The sequence below is a fragment of the Chiloscyllium plagiosum genome, chromosome 16 (assembly GCF_004010195.1).
Source record: "Chiloscyllium plagiosum isolate BGI_BamShark_2017 chromosome 16, ASM401019v2, whole genome shotgun sequence".
NCBI lineage: Eukaryota > Metazoa > Chordata > Chondrichthyes > Orectolobiformes > Hemiscylliidae > Chiloscyllium > Chiloscyllium plagiosum.
Genome location: NC_057725.1, coordinates 25,286,730 through 25,309,739, shown reverse-complemented (window position 1 = coordinate 25,309,739; position 23,010 = coordinate 25,286,730). Strand labels below are relative to the sequence as shown.

Sequence of the window (23,010 nt, the reverse complement as noted above, 5' to 3'; positions counted from 1 at the left end):
TAAATGACGAAATGTAGTGGACCCAGCACCGATCCTTGTGGCACTCCACTGGTCACAGGCCTCCAGTCTGAAAAACAACCCTCCACCACCACCTTCTACCGTTGAGCTAGTTCTGTATCCAAATGGCTACTTCTCCCTGTATTCCGTGAGATCTAACCTTGCTAACCAGTCTCCCATGGGGAACATTGTCAAACGCCTTACTGAAGCCCATATAGATCATGTCCACCGCTCTGCCCTCATCAATCCTCTTTGTTACTTCTTTAAACATCTCAACCAGGCTTGTGAGACATGATTTCCCAGGCATAAAGCCATGTTGACTATTCCTAATCAGTCCTTGCCTTTCAAATACATGTACATCCTGTCCCTCAGGATTCCCTCCAACAACTTGCCCACCACCGAGGTCAGGCCCACTGGCTTGTCTATAGTTCCCTGGCTTGTCCTTACCACCCTTCTTAAACAGTGGCACCATGTTAGCCAACCTCCAGTCTTTCGGCACCTCACCTGTGACTACTGATGATACAAATATCTCAGCAAGGGGCCCTACAGTCAGGGTTCTGGGGTACACCTGATCAGGTCCTGGGGATTTATCCATTTTTGTGTTTCAATACATCCAACACTTCTTCCTCTGTAATATGGACTTGTTTCAAGATATCACCATCTATTTCTCTATATTCCATATCTTCCAGGTCCTTTTCCATAATAAACATTTAAAAAAAACTTGTTAGTATCTGCCCCATCTCCTGCGGCTCCACACAAAGGCTGCCTTACTGATCTTTGAGAGGCCCTATTCTCTCCCTAGTTACCCTTTTGTCCTTAATGTATTTGTAAAAGTCCTTTGGATTCTCCTTAACTGTATTCACCAAAACTATCTCATGTCCTCTTTTTGTCCTACTGATCTCCGTCTTACATATACTCCCACTGTCTTTATACTCTTCTAAGGATTCACTCGATCTATCCTGTCTATACCTGACATATGCTTCCTTCTTTTTCTTAACCAAACTCTCAACTTCTCTAGTCATCCAGCATTCCCTACACCTAGCAGCCTTTCCTTTCACTCTAACAGGAATACACTTTCTCTGAATTCTCGTTATCTCATTTCTGAAGGCTTCCCTTTTTCCAGCTGTCCGATTACCTGAAAGTTCTTGCCTAATACTGTCAAATTAGATTAAATCCACGGTTGTGTATTGTGTTGTATATGATTAAAGTGTCTTGCATGTGAGGGTTATGTGTTTAATAGTCAGCTATTTCCACAAATTTTCATTATCCGAGCAACAAGTGTTGGTGAATTTAAAATTAAACAGGACAATTTATTGTCACATATTCCTCCTGAAAGCTCAAAATGCGATGTCTCATCAACACACACATACACACAAAGATTGGACACCAACGCAAAAAAAAACACAAGTACAATCTGGAATTATTTCAGTTTATTTCATAGCAGACCCATGATTTCTTAGATGAATTTATGCTTTTACCAGCATGTTGGCTTTATAAAAGCAGAGAATTCAGGTGAAGATCGGACAGAGGGAGATTGATTTTCAAAGCTTCAATGTAAGGCTGTATATTATCTTGGATATCTGGTGCAGGTTCAATGGCTTTTCATATCATCTTGTTCCTTTTCAGGACAGCTTCTACTGTTAGTTTTAAAGATGGCTAACAGTCATGGCTGGTAAAACCATGTGACCTGTTAAGAGTCAAAAGTCCTTTTCTAAATGCGGTGGTGTTAGGCCAGTACATGTGGTGTACTGTGGCTTTTCCCACCATGAGCGCTAAACAACAAAGATTGTGTGTTTGGGATAAGGCACCACCGCAATATAATCTAAAGTCATCGAGTCGTAGAGCATGGAAACAGACCCTTCGGTACAACCCGTCCATGCTGACTAGATATCCCAACCCAATCTAGTCCCACCTACCAGTACCCAGCCCATATTCCTCCAAACCCTTCCTATTCATGTACCCATCCAAATGCCCATCTGAAACCCACTGAGTTTCAATTATTCTATTGTCCACAGTGAAGCAGAAAGAGGAGTTTGCTGCTGTGTTGAATCCCTTTTTGTCCTGCACAAAGTTGTGGATTTGCCAGTTCGCCAGGTCCATATTTAAATTAGGTATGTATTTGGCTTTCAGGGCTCTCTGGATCACCAAGTCACATGCCCTGCTTCAGCTATAACTCAACAGTTCGTGTCCACTTTTAAAGATATAGCTTTAAAATTTGCAATATCTTGAGTTCTTCAGCATTTAGCAATGTGCAGACCAATAACCGTCAGTAGATACTGGCAAATGGGACTTGACGCCAGTTAGGAAGTGGGAAGCAGTTCTGGATGAGCTCAAGTTTCTGGATTAGCTACTCAATATTTAAATATTAGGTGTTTTATTTGTAAAGCTGAGGAAGCTGTTGTAGTTTGAAATCAAAGTTAACAATACCAGACCGTGAAATTCTGTGACAGTAAGCATTAGGTTACCAGACCCGACAGTCATTTCTAGCCTTACTATTCAGCAATCTTAGCAATATTCTGTTGTGGGGTCCAAGACTAAGACATTAACCCTGTTTTGCTTTTACCAGATGCTAAGAGGCCTGCTGTTTTATTATCAAGTTCAACATTTGTGGTCTCTTTTTGTCTCGCCTTGTTCCTGACTTCTTCCATGTTTAAACCGGTCACCCAGAGCGCAGTAACTAATTGCCTTTGTGTGGCCTATTCCCCGATACAACTGATTTGCAGAAGACCTACTTTGAGTAGATTAGGGAGCTTTTTTGGAAACAAGCAAAGCCTGTGCTGCAATATCAGTTTACAGCAGTGCAATATAACTCTTTGATGTTACCCCATTAGACTGAGAAACAGCAGGGGAAACCAGCACCACCCTGTGTTCTTTTACAAGCCATCATTTCAGTCCAAGTCTATAATATGGCTGCATCCTTTCCAATAAATTTAATAGTTTGAATTCCAGGTTTCTAAACAACTTCATTAAATTTTGATTACCATTTCCATTATCCCTGTTTACTTCTACCCACATTGAGGTGATATTGAGTTAATTCTGTGCTATGGGTGGCCATTCAGTGGGTTCAGATCACCAAACTTTCCTGTTTTAGTAAAGACATGACTGTAAATGGGGCAGAAGTTTCATTGAAAGGAATGCCACAAACTGCACTCAGTGCTTGTACATTGCAAATAAAAATCTTTAGGGTACAGGATTTAGAAGTCCTGTCACTTTGACAAGAATAGAGTATACTGTTCAGCTGCAGTGATATGGTTCAGACTTGGGGACCACTCTTTCAGAAGAAAGCCTGGAAGTACTGGAATTATACCAGAGATAAGGGATTTCAATTGTGGGCAAGAGAAAAATAAGACAACATATGAGCTCAAACAATATCGAGTCTCCTCTACCATGGCCAAACTGATAATCCTCAACTCTACTCCGGCACCTTTTCCTCATTCTTCCACATCTCCACCCAAACTGGGTGACCCTTACTCCAAGGTTACGTCCTCTCATCCTAGACTCCTCCATAAATTCAGCAACCTCTCTGCATCTACCCTGTCAAGTCAACCAAGAATTTTATAAGTTTGAGGAAGGTCACCTCTCATTCCTCTAGACTCCAGTGAGTACAGACCCAATCGACTCAATGTGTCCTTGTAAGACAAACCCGCTGTAACAAGGATCAGCCTAGTAAGTGGACTGCCTTCAATGCCAGTATATCTTTCCACAATTAATGGGACCAAGTACACATTATCTTAGGTGTTGTCTGATCAGTGCCTTGTATAGTTTTCGCAAGAGTTTTTTTTTTAAAATACGCCATTATTTTTATATTTACTTTGACTCGCCACTCTATTTGAAATAAAGGCCACCATTCCATTTGCCTTCCCGATTACTTGCAGAACTTGGATGTTAGCCTTTTGATTTCCATGCAGTAAATAAAGACAATCATTTTTACTGGTCAGTAAACAGAGGAAACAGATCAAAGCTCACTGGTAAAAAGTACCAGAGATGACAAAGAAAGCAGATTTTTATGCAGCGAGTTTTTCTGATCTGGAGTCCACTGCACAGAAGCAGTGAAGAAGGGTCACTGGATTCAAAATATTAGTACTGCTCTCTCTCCACAGTTGTGGCTAGGTCTGAGTTTCTCCAGCTATTTTTGATGGAAATACATTCATTCCCTGTCAGTGGATCCACATTCTGGAACCTTCTCCCTAAGAGCACTGTAGGTGTACCTACCCAGCGTAGACTGTGTTAAGAAAGCAACTCACTACCACCTTGTCCAGGGCTAGTGGAGGCATCCTACAGCCCCCATATGAATAATGATGAAAAATATGACTATGGCCTCTTCATGCCTTTTACAATTTTGAGAAAACCACAGTAACTCTTGCCTCCTGTCCACAGTGAAGCCGGGTAGGATGCTCCATTCTGATCAACCTAATCGTAGCCAGAGAATCATCTTTGAAGGATTCTCTTCCCAATCCCAAACAATTATCTCCTGAGGTCCTCTACAACCTCTTGCTTTCCATTTACCTGATGCCCCTTGAATTCCACGTGTATATTGATGAGAGCCAGCTCTACCTCACCACCACCTCTCTCGAACTTTGCAGTGCTTCCAATGTGCCTGATATCTGATACAGAGGGAGTAGAAATCTTGGACAAATAAACGCCACAAAGGGACGAACTACTGGCTGAATTCCAAACCAATCTCAGTTCCCAATTTACCTCCTCCATCCTTCCCCTTGGCAAATGATTAAGATTGAAACAGTCAATTCACCACCTTGGTGTTTATATAATGACCCAGAGATCAGCATCAGGTCACACATCTACTCCATCATCATCAGTACTGTCAATATTCAGACCCCTCTATGCTGCTGCTGTTTTGCAACCTCTAAACGTGATTATTCTACTGCTTCTCTGGCCAGTCTCCCCTCTTCCACCCTATATAAAAAAAGTTCATCCAAAACTCTTGCTGCTTATTTCCTAACTCACGGCAAGTTCTATTAACCAATTACCTCTGGTGTCCTGCATAGGCCTCCATTCAAACAATGCCTCACTGTTCAAGTTCTCACCCTTGTTTTCAAGTCCTTTTATGTCCTCACACATTCTTGTTTTCGTAATTTTCACCATATCTAAAACCTTCTGAGATCCTCCAAATTCCAGCCTCTTGAGCCTCCCCAAGAACAGAGGAACCTCAATTATCTGGCATTTGATTGCCCGAATATTGGATTGTCCGGCAAGATCGTAAGGTCTCGATGCTTGGCTAAACTATGTTACTCAGTATTCGATTATCCGGAATTTGACTAATCAAATGAAATACTCCTCGCGCAGGTCCTTCAGATAATCGAGATTCCTCTGTATAATTGCTCTATCATTGACTGCTGTGCCTACAGTAGTTAGGCGCTCCCCGACACACTGCTTCACATCGTAACTCTCTCTCCTCCTTTAAGATGCACCTCAAGTCTAAACATAGTGACCAACCTTTTGGTCACCGTCCTATCATTCCTTCTCTGGCCTAGGGTCAAATTTTTTTCAATATTGCTTATGGCATGCATCACGATAATGTAGTGTGTTATTAATAGGCAGCATTGCAAGCGTTTATTGTTAGAATTCTCTTTCCAAGCATCATTGCAGATCAAATGGGTTTAATAATTCCCTCCTGTACTCCATCACTCCACAGATCTATCATTTGGTTTCCCTTTATCCCACTCCTTCTTTGCTTCATCTCTACCAAAGGAGACACACCATCGAACAATTCACATCAGTTGAAAGATTGGTTTACAGAGTTCTGCACAAGCCAAATTGCTTCCTGCCTCAGGCAAAACGAAGTTACCATACATTGGGCTGACCAGATTAGTTCATGCTCCATAGAGATGGTATATTCCATAACAGCAGACACCAGTACATTCAAGCATTCCTACAATAAAGCTGCTGGGTGCCAACCAAAACAGTCAATCATTTCAACTCGAGTGGTAGATGCTTGACACCATCCATGTAATCATCACATGCTGCATTTCCACTTGAGTATCAGTAGGAGGCACTGTCACCCATTCCAGAGATGTCAGCTCTGAATTTAGGCCAATGTTTCCAATGCAGCTGCTGAGAGAACATTGCATTATCAGAGGTACCAACTTTCAAAAGAGTAATCAAACTGATGATCTTCTGCTTTCTCAGGCGGATGTAAAGGATTCAAAGAAACAGCAGAGGTACTGGACTAGTAATCCTGATTAATGATCAGGATACATGAGCTTAAATGCCAGCTAAGCAACTAAAGGTTAATTAGATAAATCTGAAATATGAAACTAATATCAGTAATGGTGACCATAAAATTACTACATTGCTGTGAAAATCCAACTTGTTCTCTGGTATCTTTCAGGAAATAAAATGTCATCTTTGCCCAAGATGGGCTTATGCCTACATACACAACAAATGGGAGAGAACAGAGAGCTGGAAGGAACCGAGGCCTTACAGTGAATGTCCACAGGTTCTCGAAGGTGACAGGACAGGTAGACAAGATGGCAAATGTAGTAGATGGGACGCTTTCCTTCATTGGACAAGCTTTTAAACACAGAATCAGTAACGTTGGATGATCATGCTATACAAGACACTGGTTAGGCCACAGCTGGAGGTTTGTCGACAGTTCTGGCCGCCACCTTACAGGAAGCTCAGAATGGATCATGAGGAAATATGGAGGAGATTTACAAAAACATTGTCGCTGCAAACATTTCAGATATGAGGAAAGGCTGGATGGTCTAGGCCAGTTTGCTTAAAGCAGAGAAAGCCGAGGAGTGGCTTAATTGAGGTGTATAAAATAATGAGCTGACACAGAGTGGAAATGGAAGATGTGCTGCCCCTGGTGTAATGGTCAATTACCAGGGAGTACAGATTTAAGGTGATGGGTAAAAGGACTCAAAGGGACATGATGATGAACTTTTTCATCCAAAGGAGGGGGTGTCTGGAAGTCACCACCAAGTTTGTGGTTGAGATACAAACCCTAATATCATTTAAAGGGAACCTGTATCCCTACATGAAGGGCAGGAGCCTGCAAGGTTATGGACCAGCATCTTGTAAACAGGATTAGAATGGATGGCTGGTGAAGATACAGCAGGCTGAATGGCCTCTTTCCATACTGTGATTTTTCCCTGGTTGTGTAGGATTCCGGTCCAATAGCAATGGGACTTCCCTCCAGTAACCAATCAGCTGTCTTCCAAAAAGGTAGCTCAACACCACGTTACCAAATGCAATTGGAAATGGGCAATAAATGCTGGCCTTCTCCACACCCCATGAATGAAAATAAAATGTGGCAGTGGGGTTGCCTGAACACGCTGATGACCATTTATCCCTCCAGCAGCATCACTTAAAAATAAAACTTATAATTTCACATTACATGGCGACCGCCGTAACCACGGAATCGGCTTCCACGGTTTCAGTTATCCACAGTTTGCTGCAGCCTAAAAATATTACATGGAACATCCCAGAACCAGGAACCAGGGTGCTGTCAGGGAGGCGAATCTCCCATTAAAATAATGGGTTCGCTACTATCTGCAGTTTTGGGCAACCACGGTCAGTCTTGGAATGTATTCCCTGAAGATATAGGGAGGTGTTTAATACTACACAACTTATGGGATCTTGCTATGATCAACTTGCTTGCTCCATTTCTCTACCCAACACAGACTATGCTTTCAAAAGTAGTTGTGAAATACTTTGGGATGTTGAGAGGTGGTATAAATGCAAATCATTCTTTACTTTATCAACAGACAGACTGCTTTTTAAAAACTTTGCCTGTGATAAACCGAGCAATTCCAGCAACTCATGTTTTGCTTTGGGCTATGGATTATAATTGAACCAAAAATATAACGCTGTCCCAACAGTGAATAGTGGATACGCCTCTTTCGGGTGTATTTCATGTCAGAACAGCACCAACAGCCAGAGTTCAGACAGCTCTCTTGCCCAGAAATAATCCACTTGATGGTCCAGTGGGAATGCGTCAATGAAAGAACCTTGCAGAACCAGGAAACCTTGTTGGAAAACACAATAGTTGATAGACTTTCCAAATATTGTGCACAATGCCTTGGCTAATTAGGGCTTTCCTCGAGTCTGTTAAGGTGTGAATGGTTAAGATCTAGAACACACTGCCTGTAAGGAGCTGAAGCTTTCAAAAAGAGAATTGGATCAGTACCTGAAAATAAAATTTGCTGAGCTATAAGATGAGGACGACAGTAGGAGGCTACTTCAGTTGCTTTTGCAGAGACTGGGCACAGATGCAAAGGGCAGATGGTCAACTGCACTGTAACCGTTATATAACACTAACAATAAACCGGTTTGACACTCAATTAATGAAACCATAACATAGAATAAAACCTGTTTGTTAATAGAACATGTAAGAAACCAGCTGAAAAGCAAGTTAAAACTTACCACGGTGCACCATATATTTGAAATCCTTTCACCGTTATCTCAGAGTCTTGTACGTAAATACAATTGGTCAGGAGTGACTGGACATTATCAAAGTCCTCGGGCTTCAACTTGGAGACAGATGGGAAGCGGTAGTAGTCCTGCTTCACCAGCTCAGCAATGAAGTCCTTATCAAACGTTAGTTCATGGTTTCCAGCGATGACTATTTTATATTCATAGGGAAGGCTTCCTGTAATTGCAAATGAAGCACTTAATTACAATCTTTCTCCCTTGTTAAACATGCTCAAGGAATACGTAAAGGGCAAGAGAGGAAATGTTTTAAAAATGTACAGGCTGCCAGAACAATTGTTGCAACAACAACAAAGGTTATAACAGGCACCATTAATTTCACTTAATTATTCAACAATCCCATTCCCACAGATTCTTACAGTACTGAATTTAATCTCATACTAAATAAGAAGCTTTCTATTAGGGCCCTTGAAAAGCCCTTGTAATTGATTTTGATGTACATAAGATTGTTTTTGTATTGATTTGAGTTCATTGTTTTCAATTAAACAATGAGTTCTTGCTGACCTCATTATGGATGGTGATTTTATTTTGGGCATCAGTAATGTTATTGGGTGCCATTGAGATCATTGGTGGGGTGGTGACATCATGGAGGGAGTGGTTTCATTTAGTGCCAGTGAGGTCTTTGAGTGCTGGTGAGGTCACTGGGCTGATGATGGCTCTGGGGCTGGTGGTGTCATCAGGGGACATGATGTTATTAGGTGCAATGATATCATTGGGATGATGAGGTCATTGGAGGTGCTGCTGGTGTGATTGTGGAGGTCAATGATGTAACTGGATGCCAATTGTGGATGAGGCCATTGGGCTGTTGGTGATCCCATTCAAGAGTGACAGGATCCATTCATAAGATGGGCAGCTTGGGGGAACAGAATTAACATTTGGTGAAACGGCATCATCATCCATGCACCCTGATTCAATGGCAACAGTCAGTCATGGTTCAGTATGTGCAGACTCAGCTCTGAGTCAGAAGGGTTTGGATTCAAACCCCACTCCAGAGGCTCAACCAATATATCACCACAGGCACTCCTATGCAGTACTGAGGGAATGTTGCATTTTTGGACATAATGTTTGCTGGATGAGACAGTGTCTACAGTTGCCGTCTCAATGGACATAGGAGATTCATGGCAATGTTTTTGGACAAAAACAGGAGTTCTTAGGTTTCAAACTAATGTTTTATCACCATTGGTACTGCCAGAAGAAATTAAATGGTCATTATTTCTTGTGGGATACAGCTGTGTCAAAATTGGCTGTTGCGTTTGTTATATTGTAACAGTGACTATGATCCAAAATACTTCATCAGCTTTAAAATACTGTGTAATAGACGTCTTGATTTTACTTTCATTAAAGTTAACTGAATTTGTTTCAGTGATGTCATCTGTGTTCACTATTTCGACAAACATGTTGGGTTTTATTTCAAATCAGGCAGGTGTTATATTCATTATAAGGGTCACACTAGGAATTGCTTTTATACAAGCAATTTAGTGGCATGGTTCAGGCCAGAATTAAAATAATTCACAATGAAGTTAAAAATGCTTACAAAAGCTGATCCTGAAAATCAAGAAAGCACCAATTGTCAATTTCAGGAATTGAAACAATCTCGCAAAGCAAGTCACTTTTACCCTATAATACTTAAACAACAGGATACTGTAATGAAAATACTTTTAAAAAAAATAACTATAGTCCTTATTTTGAAAGCATGTCTCAAATATTCCATCACTTTGCTTCATGCAAAGGAGAAAATATTAGCAATCTATTTACTGACGAAAACACTTTTTAGAGCACTCAACTTCCTGCCTACAAATCCCGCTGTCTAAAAGGTGTGACTAAAAATTGTGACAGGCCCATTCAATTTTGTCATGTACGATAAAGGTAGATACAGCTTATTAGTCATTGGGAATTTGAGTAAAGGCAAAATCAATGTGCAATTTTAATTCTGTAAAGGCAAATGGTTGTTGAGGAAAATAAAAGTCAGAATGTAAGTTGAAACACTAAACTGAAGACAGCTTTTCCAAAAATATACAGGGCATAAGTGTATATCTGGACAAACTATGGTGGTAATTGATAAAGTGTTTTTTTACACAGTTGACATACAGAGGAAACAGACTAAGGGCTAGTTTGAATCCTGTGAGAGGGTGCATAGAAATTTTCAAGTTAGCAGAACGAAGAAAAGTTAAGCTTTTAGAAGTGGCAAGACGTTTCAAGTTTCAAGGTTATGAGAACCATAAGTAATTTTCTCGACCATGAGAAATGCAAAGGAATCCCAATAAGAGATTGGTTAAATAAGAAATTAACATAGGTGTTACAGTCCATGCGGATGAGCATCTGTACAGGATATTGCTGGGAAACAAGTGTAATCTTTGTTTTGCTATTTACGCTACAACCTTTCAAATCTGAGTACATAGCTTTGATTAGTTCTTTATTTTGTGTTATAAACTTGGGATAATACTAAAAAAAATTATTTGGAGATGCCGGTGTTGGACTGGGGTGTACAAAGTTAAAAATCACACAACATCAGTTTATAGGTTATAGTCCAACAGGTTTAATTGGAAGCACACTAGCTTTCGGAGTGGCACTCCTTCATCAGGTGGCAGCCTCATGTGAATCTGTTCAGTGGCTAACCACCAATGGTAACCAACTGCAAAAGTTGAACTTAATGATCTATCAAGCCAGGTTACTCTGGGTTCTTAATTGTCCAGCATTTCCATCAATTGAAATAAAATCACGTCAACTGTCACAATATACTATCGGATTTGCCCATTAGATGGTTCTGCAAAGTGAGTTCCTGAAGCATTCCTCACTACTGTCACCATCTTACATTTATAATAATGGTTAGTCAAATGCAATTCACTGGCGTAGTAAATTTACTCAATGTAGAGGGTTCACTGTTCTAATTATTGATGCTATGATATCATCTTGAATGTATCTTCACTTGAGCAGAAACAGCAAACTTGGGTTCCGTGTTCCTCCACCGGATTCAACTTCAGCAAAACCTGGTGATTCTATATTAGCCTCATTTAAGATTGGTTTCTAGGGGACCAGTGCCAATGAGACAGCTGCTGATTGTTAATGTTACTAAATCCATTTCCTATAAATTAGGTTAATGATTAAGTTAATTTTCAGAATACTGGAAGTGAGAAAAGACCATGAAGGGATTATGAACACACATTTTAAGCATCATTAATCTAGGAATCTGAGTTAATCACCCAATAGTCCAACCATAACACTAGTGTACTCCTGGTTAAAGATCAGTAACCAATGGGGTGGCATGGTGGGTCAGTGATTGGCACTGCTATTTCACAGTGCCAGGGTTCTGGGTTTGATTCCACCCTCGGGCTGTGTGGAGTATCTGTGAGGGTCTCCTCTGGGTGCTCTGGTTTCCTCCCACAGTGCAAAGGTGCACAGGTTAGGCAAAATAGCTGTGATAAATTGCCAGTAATGACTACAGATGTGCAGGATAGGTGAATTAGCCACAGGAAATGCAAGAATAGGATTGGAGAGGCGGGTGTGAGTGGGATGCTATGGATTCAATAGGCTGAATGGCCTGCTTCCACACTGCAGGAATTCTACGAACCAGGAAACACGAGGATGTGAGAATAGAGATGGAGATAATTCATTGGAGACTGAAAAATTGTGATCTTTTGTCCTGTCCTTAGAACACATTGATTAATAGCATAAGGAGGAATAAGAAGTAGGCCATCTGCCCTCTTGACTATGCCCCACGATTCAAAAAGGACATCTTCTGTTAGGGCTCCACTCTCTCACCCATCGCCCTTAAGCAGTCCAGTGGCCCAAACTCCAGGGTGGTAGGGAGATCCAAAGATTCACAATCTTCTGTACAAAGAAATTCTGGCCTGTGTCTGAGGTCTCTTGGGGGCACTGCCATGCCAAAAGAGGTCCCCCTTGCCAGCACAAGATGCCACCAAATTGCTTCGTCAAGGAAACACCTCAACGTCAGGGTTTGCTTTATTCCTTTCTAAGGCAAGTACATCCTTCCTTAGAGAAAGAGATCAAAACTGGACACAATACCAAAAACACTGAAATGGGACTAAAGACTGCTCAAATAGGCAAGGAAGGAGACCATGCTATAAACTCGAGTACAGATCCAACCACAATGGATAATTTACCCTGTCCTTTGTTGCTAATGGGTTGGGGAAACTGCACTGTTGGAGAGGTCAACATTGACTGCGAGCCTAATATCAAGCCCCAGAACATTTGGTATCCATATGTCGACATGATGACGGTATTCTCCAAACTGGGTGCAATTATTCAGAGTCCTGAGTATAAATCTTCCACCAGGAACAGTTGGTTCAGCTTCCAGAACAGTCCAAATATAATTCTGCACATGAAGGGAAAGACAGACTCCGACAGAACCGATGGAAACAGAAACTTTGACACTGGAGACCATTTGGCCCATTGTGTCTGTGCCAGGTAGAAAGGAGCTATCCAAGTCAATACTAGTTTGCAACTCTTGCTTTTGGCCCTATAGGTTTCAGTACTGAGCCAGTGTTTTTAAATGCAATGAAGTCTTGTGCTTTCACAAAGCCCTCACCACTTTCTAGGGCAAGATTTTATAGGCAACTCCACATTAATCCTTACATTGCTTTTAATCTATGTCCCTTTGTCATTGGCCCTTCTGTGCTAGGAAGTGGGTTCTTCCTATCCTTGCGATCTAGACCCCTCACAATTCTATTTACCTCAAACAATTCCTCCCTCAGCCTCCTCTACTACAAATACGAGGAATTTCCAGATTTATTATTTTCATAGATTCCACTGGACCTTGCAGAACAAAGGGAGAAGTCAGGGTTGGGGATGGGGCAGCGGGTGCAGGTGGTGGTGATGTGGGCGAGGGAGGAGATAAGAATACAAGACTACCAATGGAAGTGCCACCTAATTTGCCACGTCCAATATTTTTAGATGCCCTCTTACACAGACAACAGAAAAGGACGATAGAAAGAAATTAGAGAATTTATTTGTATGAAGAATATATAACTAAGAAAGCATTTACAGAGCTCTCATGAACTCAGGATATCTTGAGGCTTTTTACAGCCAGTGAATTGTTTTTGAAGTGTAGTCACTGTAGTGGTTTAGGAAACAGCAAGCTCCCACAATAAACAGTACGGTGATAATGACCAGATAATCTATGTTCAAGTGAGAGGGGTCAACAAGCAGAAATAGTAACTCTCAACATGAACTCTGCCCAACTGCTGAACGTTGCCAGTGTTTGCTGTTTGAAATGCTGTCGGTCAAGATATATATAGTAGGCAGGGCACCAGGGAGAACTGTCCTTTACCTCACTGAAATTATGCCATAGGATCTTTACGTCTGGAACATAACACTTCACAACAGCTTACTCCTCATTTCATTAAGTATATTCAAGACAAAGATTGATAGATCTCCAGATTTTAAAGATATCAAGGAATAAGGGGATAGCATTGGAAAATGGCGTGAGGTAGAACAATTAGCTGCGATCGGGTTGAATGGTAGAATATGCTTGAGGGGCCATATCGTCTACTCCCATTCCTATATTTCCATACTCACATGGAGATATTGTACCCAATGTTGGCAATAAACACTGAGTACCACTGATTAACCCTCCCTTCACCATGGACTTTAGTCTAATTGGTATCCAAATGCAGTCGGGACAAACCCTAAGGTGGTTTGGAGACCTTTGATTTCCTTCATCCATCCCTGACTTCAATGGAGTAATTGATCAATAGACTCTGCAGACCCAACATTTTGGAGTATTGCAAACCTCTGGCCAATGATTTAAGTCATCCAAGCTGTGGATGATTGAGAATTTTTGAATAGATCACCATCCATTTGTCATAATGGGACAGAAGGAGGGCCATTTGATCCATCAAGTCCATACTGTGCAGCAATCCTGTTAACCCCATTCCTCCGTTCTATCTTCATAGCCCTGCAGGTTTAATTTGCTCAAACACCTATCCAATTTCCTCAAGATCATTAATCAACTCGGCCTCTGGCACCATCAAAAGATTCCAAGGTATTACCATTCCTGGAGTCAAAAACGTTCTTCCTCACAGTCCTGCAACAATTCTTAAATCTCCATCCTCAAGTCCTTTTATCATCAACAAGGGAAACAGCTCTTTGTTCATCTTATCTCAGTTAAGTGAGTGGGCAAGGGTCTGGCAGATGGAATACAACATTGGTAAATGTGAGGTCATCCATTTTGGCAGGAATGGACTACTATTTAAATAGTGAAAAATAGCAAGTTGCTGCTCTGCAGAGAGACCTGCGTGTCCTTGTGGCTGAATCACAATGTTGGTTTACAGATGCAGCAGGTAAGAAAGAAGTCAAATGGAATATTGTCCCTAATTGCTAGAGAGATCAAGTTTAAAAATAGGGAGGTTACACTGGAGCTGTATTGGGTGCTAGTGATGCCACACCTGGAGTAATGTGTGAAGTGTGGACTCCTTATTTGAGAAAGGACATACTGGCACTGGAGGGGGTGCAGCGGAGATTCACTAGGTTGATTCGGGAGTTGAGAGTGTTGGCTTAGAAGCGATTGAGTAGACTGGGACTTTACTCATTGGAAATTAGAAGAATAGGGGGAAATTTACAGAAACACAAAATTGTGAAGAGTATAGATAAGATAGAACAGGGAGGTTGTTTCCACTGGCGGGTGAAACTACAGCTAGGGGGCATAGCTTCAAAATAAGGGGGAACGGATTTAGGATGGAGCTGAGGAGGAACTTCTTCACCTAAAGGGTTGTGAATCTGTGGAACTCCCTGCTCAGTGAAGCAGCTGAGGCTATACCATTGAATGCTTTTCAGGCAAAGATAGATAGATTTTTGAACAGTAAAGGAATTAAGGGCTATGGTGAGCAGGCAGCTAAATAGAGCTGAGTCCACGAAAAGATCAGCCGACCTCTGCTCCTATTTCTTATGTTATGTCCTAAACCGGTCATAAACTTATACACCTCAATCAAATCTCCCTTCAAACTCCTTTAGTCCAATCAGAGCAATCCCAGTTTTTCCTAGCTAAACTTGTTGCTAAATTCAATCATCTTTGGAACCATTCTCCTCGGTATTCTCTCAAGGACTCTCAACTCCCCTCTGGTGACCAGAGTGGATACAATGCCCTAGGTGTGGCCTCACCAGTGCTTTATGAAGGTTCAGCTAAATTTGAAAGCACCAGATTTCATGAAGGTTGCAGTCTAAAGGGGAGACAAAAAATAACTGCAGATGTTGGAATCCATGGTAGACAACAAGGAGGCTGGAGGAACACAGCAAGCAAGGGAGCCTCAGGAGGTGGAGAAGTCAACGTTTCGGGCGTAACCCTTCTTCAGGGGCCAGTCTTCTGAACTCACCACCCCCATCACTGGAAAGTTTTAGATTAGATTAGGTTCCCGACAGTGCGGAAACAGGCCCTCCAGCCCAACCAGTCCACACCAACCCTCCGAAGAGTAACCCACCCAGGCCCATTTCCCTCTGACTAATTCACCCAACACTATGGGCAACTTAGTATGGCCAATTCACCTGACCTGCGTATCTTTGGATTGTGGGAGGAAACTGGAGCACCCAGAGGAAATCTACACAGACACTGGGAGAATGTGCAAACTCCACACAGTCAGTCGCCCGAGGCTGGAATCAAACCTGGAACCCTGGTGCTGTGAGGCAGCACACTGAGCCACTGTGCCCCCCCCAAAGTGACAGTACAGTACAATCTTTCCACAGTCTCCCTCCCACAAATGGGTGGAGAAGCAGTTCTCTGATACCTGCCTCTGCTGAATGCCAGGGTAGCGCATTCAGAAAAGCGGCCTCGCAGATTTAACACAGCAAAGCACCCGAGAGCATTAATTCATGCTTCGCCTCGGTAAGGGAAGGCATTACACTATCATTTCAGACTTTGTCCTTTTTTTTAAGTAAATCTAATCACTGAAAATTCAAATCAAACTTTCATATGACTGCCTTTCATTCAAAAATCTTGGCTCATACACTAAAGCACAGCTACCAAGAAACAGTTTAATTACTTAGAAGGTAGCAAAGGGCAACCCTTCCACTGAGATTATGCAACCCACAGACTGAAACAATATTAAGTTTGAACGTCTGCCAATGAAAACATTTCTACAGATACCATCATCCTTTACAGACAAGAACACTTAGATTTCAGAAGGGGCCTCCAGCAGCACAAGTGTTCATTCAGGACAACAGGAGTCCAGTCCTATGGTCGGGACCACAAACAAGATGAGGAGATGTACATGGGGTGCATTATTCTTTGAGCACGTAAACTGTAATTCTTTATTTTGTTCTAGTTTTCCTGGATGCACTTGGCATAGAGCATCAATGTCTATAAAGATAGAGGAAAGGAAGTGACCATTCAGCCCCTCGAATCTGTTCTGCCATTCTATTTGTACATAGAACATAGAAAGGTACAGCACAGAACAGGCCCTTTGGCCCACGATGTTGTGCCGAGCATTAATCCTAACGTAAAATAAAATAAAGTAAAAACAAGGACTGCAGATGCTGGAAACCAGAGTCTAAATCAGAGTGGTGCTGGAAAAGCACAGCAGGTCAGGCAGCCTCCGAGGAGCACGAAAATCGACATTTCAGGCAAAAGCCCTTCATCAGGAAACTAAAATAAAATAACTTAACCTATGCACCCATCAATTCACAGCCGTCCATATGCATGCCCAGCAGGTGCTTAAATGTCCCTAATGACTCTGCTTCCACCACCACCGTTGGCAACGCCTTCCATGCATTCACAACTCTCTGCGTAAAGAACCTTCCTCTGACATCTCCTCTATACCTCTCTCCTAACATCTTAAAACTATGACCCCTCGTGCCAGTCAATCCTGCCCTGGGGAAAAGTCTCTGGCTATTGAATCTATTCATTCCTTTCATTATCTTGTATATCTCGATCAGGTCACCTCTTTTCCTCCTTCTCTCCAGAGAGAAAAGTCCAAGCTTAGTCAACCTCTCTTCATAAGGCAAGCCCTCCAGTCCAGGCAGCATCTTGGTAAACCTTCTTTGCACCCTCTCCAAAACCTTTGTATCTTCTCTATAGTAGGGGGACCAGAACTGGACACAATATTCCAAGTGTGGCCTCACCAGGGATTTGCAAAGCTGTAGCAAAACCTCGTCGCTCTTAAACTCAATCCCCCTGTTAATGAAAGCCAAAATACCATATGCTTTCTTAACAAGATCAAACATATGATCTTCACTCTTTCTACATTGATCCTCCCCCAACCTACTTTCACAAGAGTATTGCTGGGAAAAAAAAAGCATTTTATCAAAGCTTTCACTCATTAGGAGAAAGTGAGGACTGCAGATGCTGGAGACCAGAGTTGAGAATGTACCTGATTGATCTGCAAGTTAATCTGATCTACTGCCGCGATTTCAACATGACAAACAAATGCAGAAAATTCTGCAGAATCTCAGGTCAACCCAATTTAATTCAAAGTGTTAACTGTGTTTCTTTCTCCACAGATTCTGTCAGACCTGCTGGGCTTTTTCCACATTTCTATTTGTTTCAGATTTCCAGCATCCACAGCTTTTATTGATTTCAATGTCCTTAACTAACAAAAATCTACTTATTCCACTTGTCACATTTTCAATTGACCCCATGCTTTAACTACTGATAGAGGTCCAGATTCCCACAACCGTTTACATAAGAACATGCTTTCTGACAACAATCTTGAATGGTTGAGTTAAAATATTCAGGTGATACCTGCTCATTGCAGCTCCTCTCCACATAGAGGAAACAATTTAGAAATTTAATGGGCGCTACTATTTGTACTATCACTAAATACAAAGGTAAAGTTGCCATACTCCTAACAGATGATAGGGCTTCTCTCTCATTAGACAGAGGTAAGTGGTGGTCATTTAAACTGAAGGTTATCACACCTCAGGTGAGGGGAGAGATTGAGAACGAAAGTCCTACGGTAAGCTCAGCCACAGTGCAGAAGTTGAACCCATGCTGTTGGGCATTACTCTACTTGGAAAGCCAGCCATCTAGTCAACTGAGCTAACCAACTCAACACAACCTCACCTTGAACAACTGACCAGTGCTCATCACACAAAATATACGTCAGGAGATGCTGGGAGAGGAGGCCATAAGCTTAGTCAAAAGTGATAGATTTTAAAGGATATCACAAAGGGTTGATTACTGAAAGGTGGAGACATATATTGGATTTGTAAACTACATCTTGTGAGAAAACTTGTGAAGTAATTAATTGGACACCAAAGTCTTTGCAACATTGTGAGCACACGGCAGAGTTATTCCTTGCCTGCAAGTTCCCAGTCCTCCTCTGCTTTTGTCCCAGTTTAAAGATAGTCTGACAAGCCCAGTTAGAGAGGAGACCTCTACCTCTAGTTTCAGCCTCTGCTTATGGCTCTCATTTCTCCGGGTTCAGCTGCTTCAAATCTCTGTGTTTTGCACTGAATTACTAAAAAAAAAACTTCTCTGTATAAATGAATCACTAGCCAGAGAAAATGGAAGTTTGAACAAAGACACTTTCAGAATTGTTGGTCAGGGAATTCCTAAATCAAGTAACACAATATCGGCAGGCTCACTAATGCAATATAGAAAAGGTAGAATTGTATTGTTACATGAGAATTTCATATCAACTCAATATGGTTTGCTGTAATCATTCTGCTGTTCAATGAATGACAAAATATAGAATTATTTGTAATCCTTATCAATTTTTCAAGGAGTTTCTGCGAGGATATTTTTAGCCAAGCCAGCGCAAACAAGCAGAATAGCCAAGTTAGAACATTTGAAACATGCCTGATCCTACATCATACGTCATTGTAGTCTGCCTTTGAGTTCTAACTGAAAGAATTGAGCATCTTTCACGTCCTCAAGACGTTGCAAAATGTTTCACCACCAATTAAACACTTTTAAATTGTAATCACTGTTGTAATACAGGAAGCCAATTTGTGCACAGCCAGACCCTGCAAGTAGTAATGACACAAAATGATAAAATAATCTGGTGATGTTGGCTGAGGTGATCCATGTTAGCCAGAACAAAAGGGGAATCATCCCAACTCATCAGAAGGGTGCTGGGGGATCTTTTCCTTTCACCAGATGAAACTTCATTTTAAAGCATTAGAGGGCAAACTACATCGGAATAATGTTAATTTACATCAGTTTGACAGAGTGACAAACCTCCACTGAGAGAGTGATTGAAATAGATTCAAAAAGAAAGGAATTTAAAGTAGCAATACTTGCAGGGCATTGATTTATGGGCAAGCAGGGTTTAGCTTTTTATTGATAGGAATATGAGGAGGTGGTCATTTATGCTCCCTGGAATCTGATAACCCATTTAATGAGATTATTCTGATCTGTGACCTAAGTCCACAGCCTTATCTTTCCCTCACATCCTTGAATAACTGGTAAACAAAAATCTATCACTCTCAAATGTAAAAAAAAAGAGAATTTGAACAAGCTTTTCTGTGTAGAAGTTTCTGGTAATCTCATTTACCCTTCACCTAAAACAAATGATCTGGTCTTATTGTGTGTGAAGTATTGCTGCTGACATATTGATTGTCAAGTTTCCTTCTATCATAGCAGTGACTACACTCAAAAGGTAGTTTTGAGACAGTCTGAGGTTCTAAACGCACTGTAGAAATGTAAGGTCTTTCTGAATGCTTAACTCAAAATTAAATCTGTGAAAATAGTGAAGAGAGAAACATGAGATAAATGGGCATGAGTCCTGAGTGCTGAAAAATGTGTTGCTGGAAAAGCGCAGCAGGTCAGGCAGCATCCAAGGAGCAGGCGAATCGACGTTTCGGGCATAAGCCCTTCTTCAGGATTCCTGAAGAAGGGTTTATGCCCAAAACGGTCGATTCTCCTACTCCTTGGATGCTGCCTGACCTGCTGCGCTTTTCCAGCAACACATTTTTCAGCTCTGACCTCCACCATCTACAGTCCTCACTTTCTCCCCATGACTCCTGAGTGTTACTCTGCTCTGTGATGAACAGAGTAGGAATTCAAACTCTATGGCAGCGTTTGCCCAACTGAACGACAGTGGTAAACATATTGGAATGTACACAGTGGTCATAGCAACGAAAATTAGACACCACAAAGCAAATTTCTGTGTAATCACCATTTCAGACAAGTGCACGGGCCCGAGATATATTACAGTCGAAAAGTGTAGTGCTGGAAAAGTACAGCAGGTCAGGCAGCTTCCGAGGAGCAGGAGAATCGACATTTCGGGCATAAGTCCTTCATCAGGAATGACTGTAGAAGTACGTATGGTCTGACTGAATACTCAAACAAAATAATACCTGTGAAAATGGTGAAGAGAGCAACATCAGATAAATGGGCATGACTCCTGATTGCTAATCTGCTCTGTGATGAACAGAGTAGGAATTAAAATTGCAATGACAGTCCTGATGAAGGCCTTATGCTTGAAACATCGATTCTCCTTCTCCTCGGATGCTACCTGACCTGCTGTGTGTTTCCAATGCCACACTTTTCAGCTTTGATCTCCAGCATCCACAGTCCTTACTTTCTCCTGCGATACATTATTGTAAATAACTACAATGCAGTTTCTGTTACTACAGCATTTCCAATGTAGCAAACCATTCAAAGGTTGTTCAAATGGTAGATTTAAAGGTGCACAGGAAGCCAGATATGAAGGAGCTACAGAGATCACAGAGCTGGAAGAGCTGGCAGAAATGCTACCTGTAATAACTCAGGAAGCCTGAATGGAATGGAACATCGATTTCTTCTGAAGAAGGGTCAATGGACCCAAAACGTTAACTCTGATTTCTCTCCATAGAAGCTACCAGACCTCCTGAGACTGTCTAGCACATTCTGCTTTTTGTTTCACCCTTTGATTAACAAAAGAAAACCTTGATTTTCCCCTTAAAATTTAGCCTCACACCTCAAGTGGTTTGCCAAAGAGAATTTCAAACTTTTAGCAGCCATTGTTAATTAAGATATTTCTTAATTTCACTCCTGTAAAGGTCCATCTCTTAACTTATTTACTACGTCCCCCGGTTTGAGAATTCCCAAGAAGCAGAAATAGCTCCACTCTATTTATCCTTTCTGCTTCCCTTAGCATCTTCAGAACTCTAATCGAGTCACACCTACCTTCTAAATTCCAAGAAATGCAACTGTAGGTAGTATAATTTAACCTTTGGAGTCCAAGCACTATTCACATAGAATATAGGAACAAACTTGAAATCCCATCAATCCACTCTGCCAAAACGGCTTATTATGCATCCTGAGACTGAGACTCCTTGTTCTGGACACTCCAGGCCAGAGGAAATATCATGCCTGTATCCAGTCTACCCTGCCCGGTTAGAATTTTATACATTTCAATGAGATCCCACTCATTCTTTGAAACTCCAGTGAATACAGGCCAATCTCTCCTCACACACCAAACCTGCTGTCCCAGGGATCAGTCTTTTTGCTGCACTTCCTCAATAGCAAGTTCTTAGGTCAAGAAAATATATTGCACCTCAGGCAAAGCACCCAAACCTGTTCAGAGTGCTCAAGGTTTGATATAAATCGAGGCTTTGTAAGAGGACAGCATGTGTTCTGCCCTTTGTATTATAGTTTCTAGATACAAGGGCCAGCATTAGTATTTTTGATTATTCTCTGCACGTGTGGTGACATTTTAATGATCTGTATACCCAGGCACCAAAGTTTCTTTGAAGCTTCATGGAATGTAGACTTTCCATCATTCTGGATGTAGGTTTGCTTGCTGAGCTCAAAAGTTCATTTCCAGACATTTTGTCACCATACAAGGTAACATCAGTGAGCCTCCGGATGAAGCGCTGGTGGCATGGCCCACTTTCTATTTATGTGTTTAGGTTTCTTTGGATGGTGATTTCATTTCCTGTGGTGATGTCATTTCCTGTTCTTTTTCCCACAGGGTGGTAAATGGAATCCAACAAATGTGTGTTTGTTGATAGAGTTCTGGTTGGGATGCCTTGCTTCGAGGAATTCTCGTGCGTGTCTCTGTTTGCCTTGCCCTAGTATGGATGTGTTGTGCCAGTCAAAGTGGTATCCTTCCTCATCTGTATGCAAGGATATTAGTGAGAGTGGGTTTCTTTTGTGGCTAGTTGATGTTCATGTATCCTGGTGGCTAGCTTTCTGCCCGTTTGCCCAATGTAGTGTTTGTTACAGTTCTTGCAAGGTTATTTTGTAAATGACATTAGTTTTGGTTCTTGTCTGAAAGGGTCTTTTAAGTTCCTCAGCTGCTGTTTTAGTGAGTTGGTGGATTTGTGGGCTACCATGATGCCAAGAGGTCTGAGTAGCCATTTCTGAGATGGCTTTGATGTAGGGGAGAGTGACTAGGGTTTCTGGACATGTTTCATCTGCTTGTTGAGGAATCAGTGAACTGCGTTCATTGGGTACCTGTTCTTTTTAAATGCACTGTATAGGTGATTTTCTTCTCCTCTGCGCAGTTCCTCTGTGCTGCAGTGTGTAGTGGTTCGTTGAAATAATGTTCTAACGCAACTCCGACAGTAGGTGTTGGGATGATTGCTTCTGTAGTTCAGTATTTGGTCAGTATGTGTTGTTTTTCTATAGATGCTGGTTTGAAGATCCCCATTGGCTGTTTGCTCTACTGCAACATCTAGGAA

General features: G+C 41.6%; 1 protein-coding gene across 5 annotated transcripts in view; it reads right to left on the bottom strand.

Moving 5' to 3' along the window:
- mpped2a (metallophosphoesterase domain containing 2a) overlaps positions 1-23,010 on the bottom strand; it is a 184,535-nt gene that overhangs the window by 125,724 nt on the left and 35,801 nt on the right. For all 5 annotated transcript variants that reach the window (XM_043705579.1, XM_043705583.1, XM_043705582.1 and 2 more), the window contains exon 4: positions 8,386-8,611. In XM_043705579.1, coding sequence (XP_043561514.1) covers positions 8,386-8,611 — 226 coding nt within the window. The remainder of the gene's footprint in view (positions 1-8,385; positions 8,612-23,010) is intronic.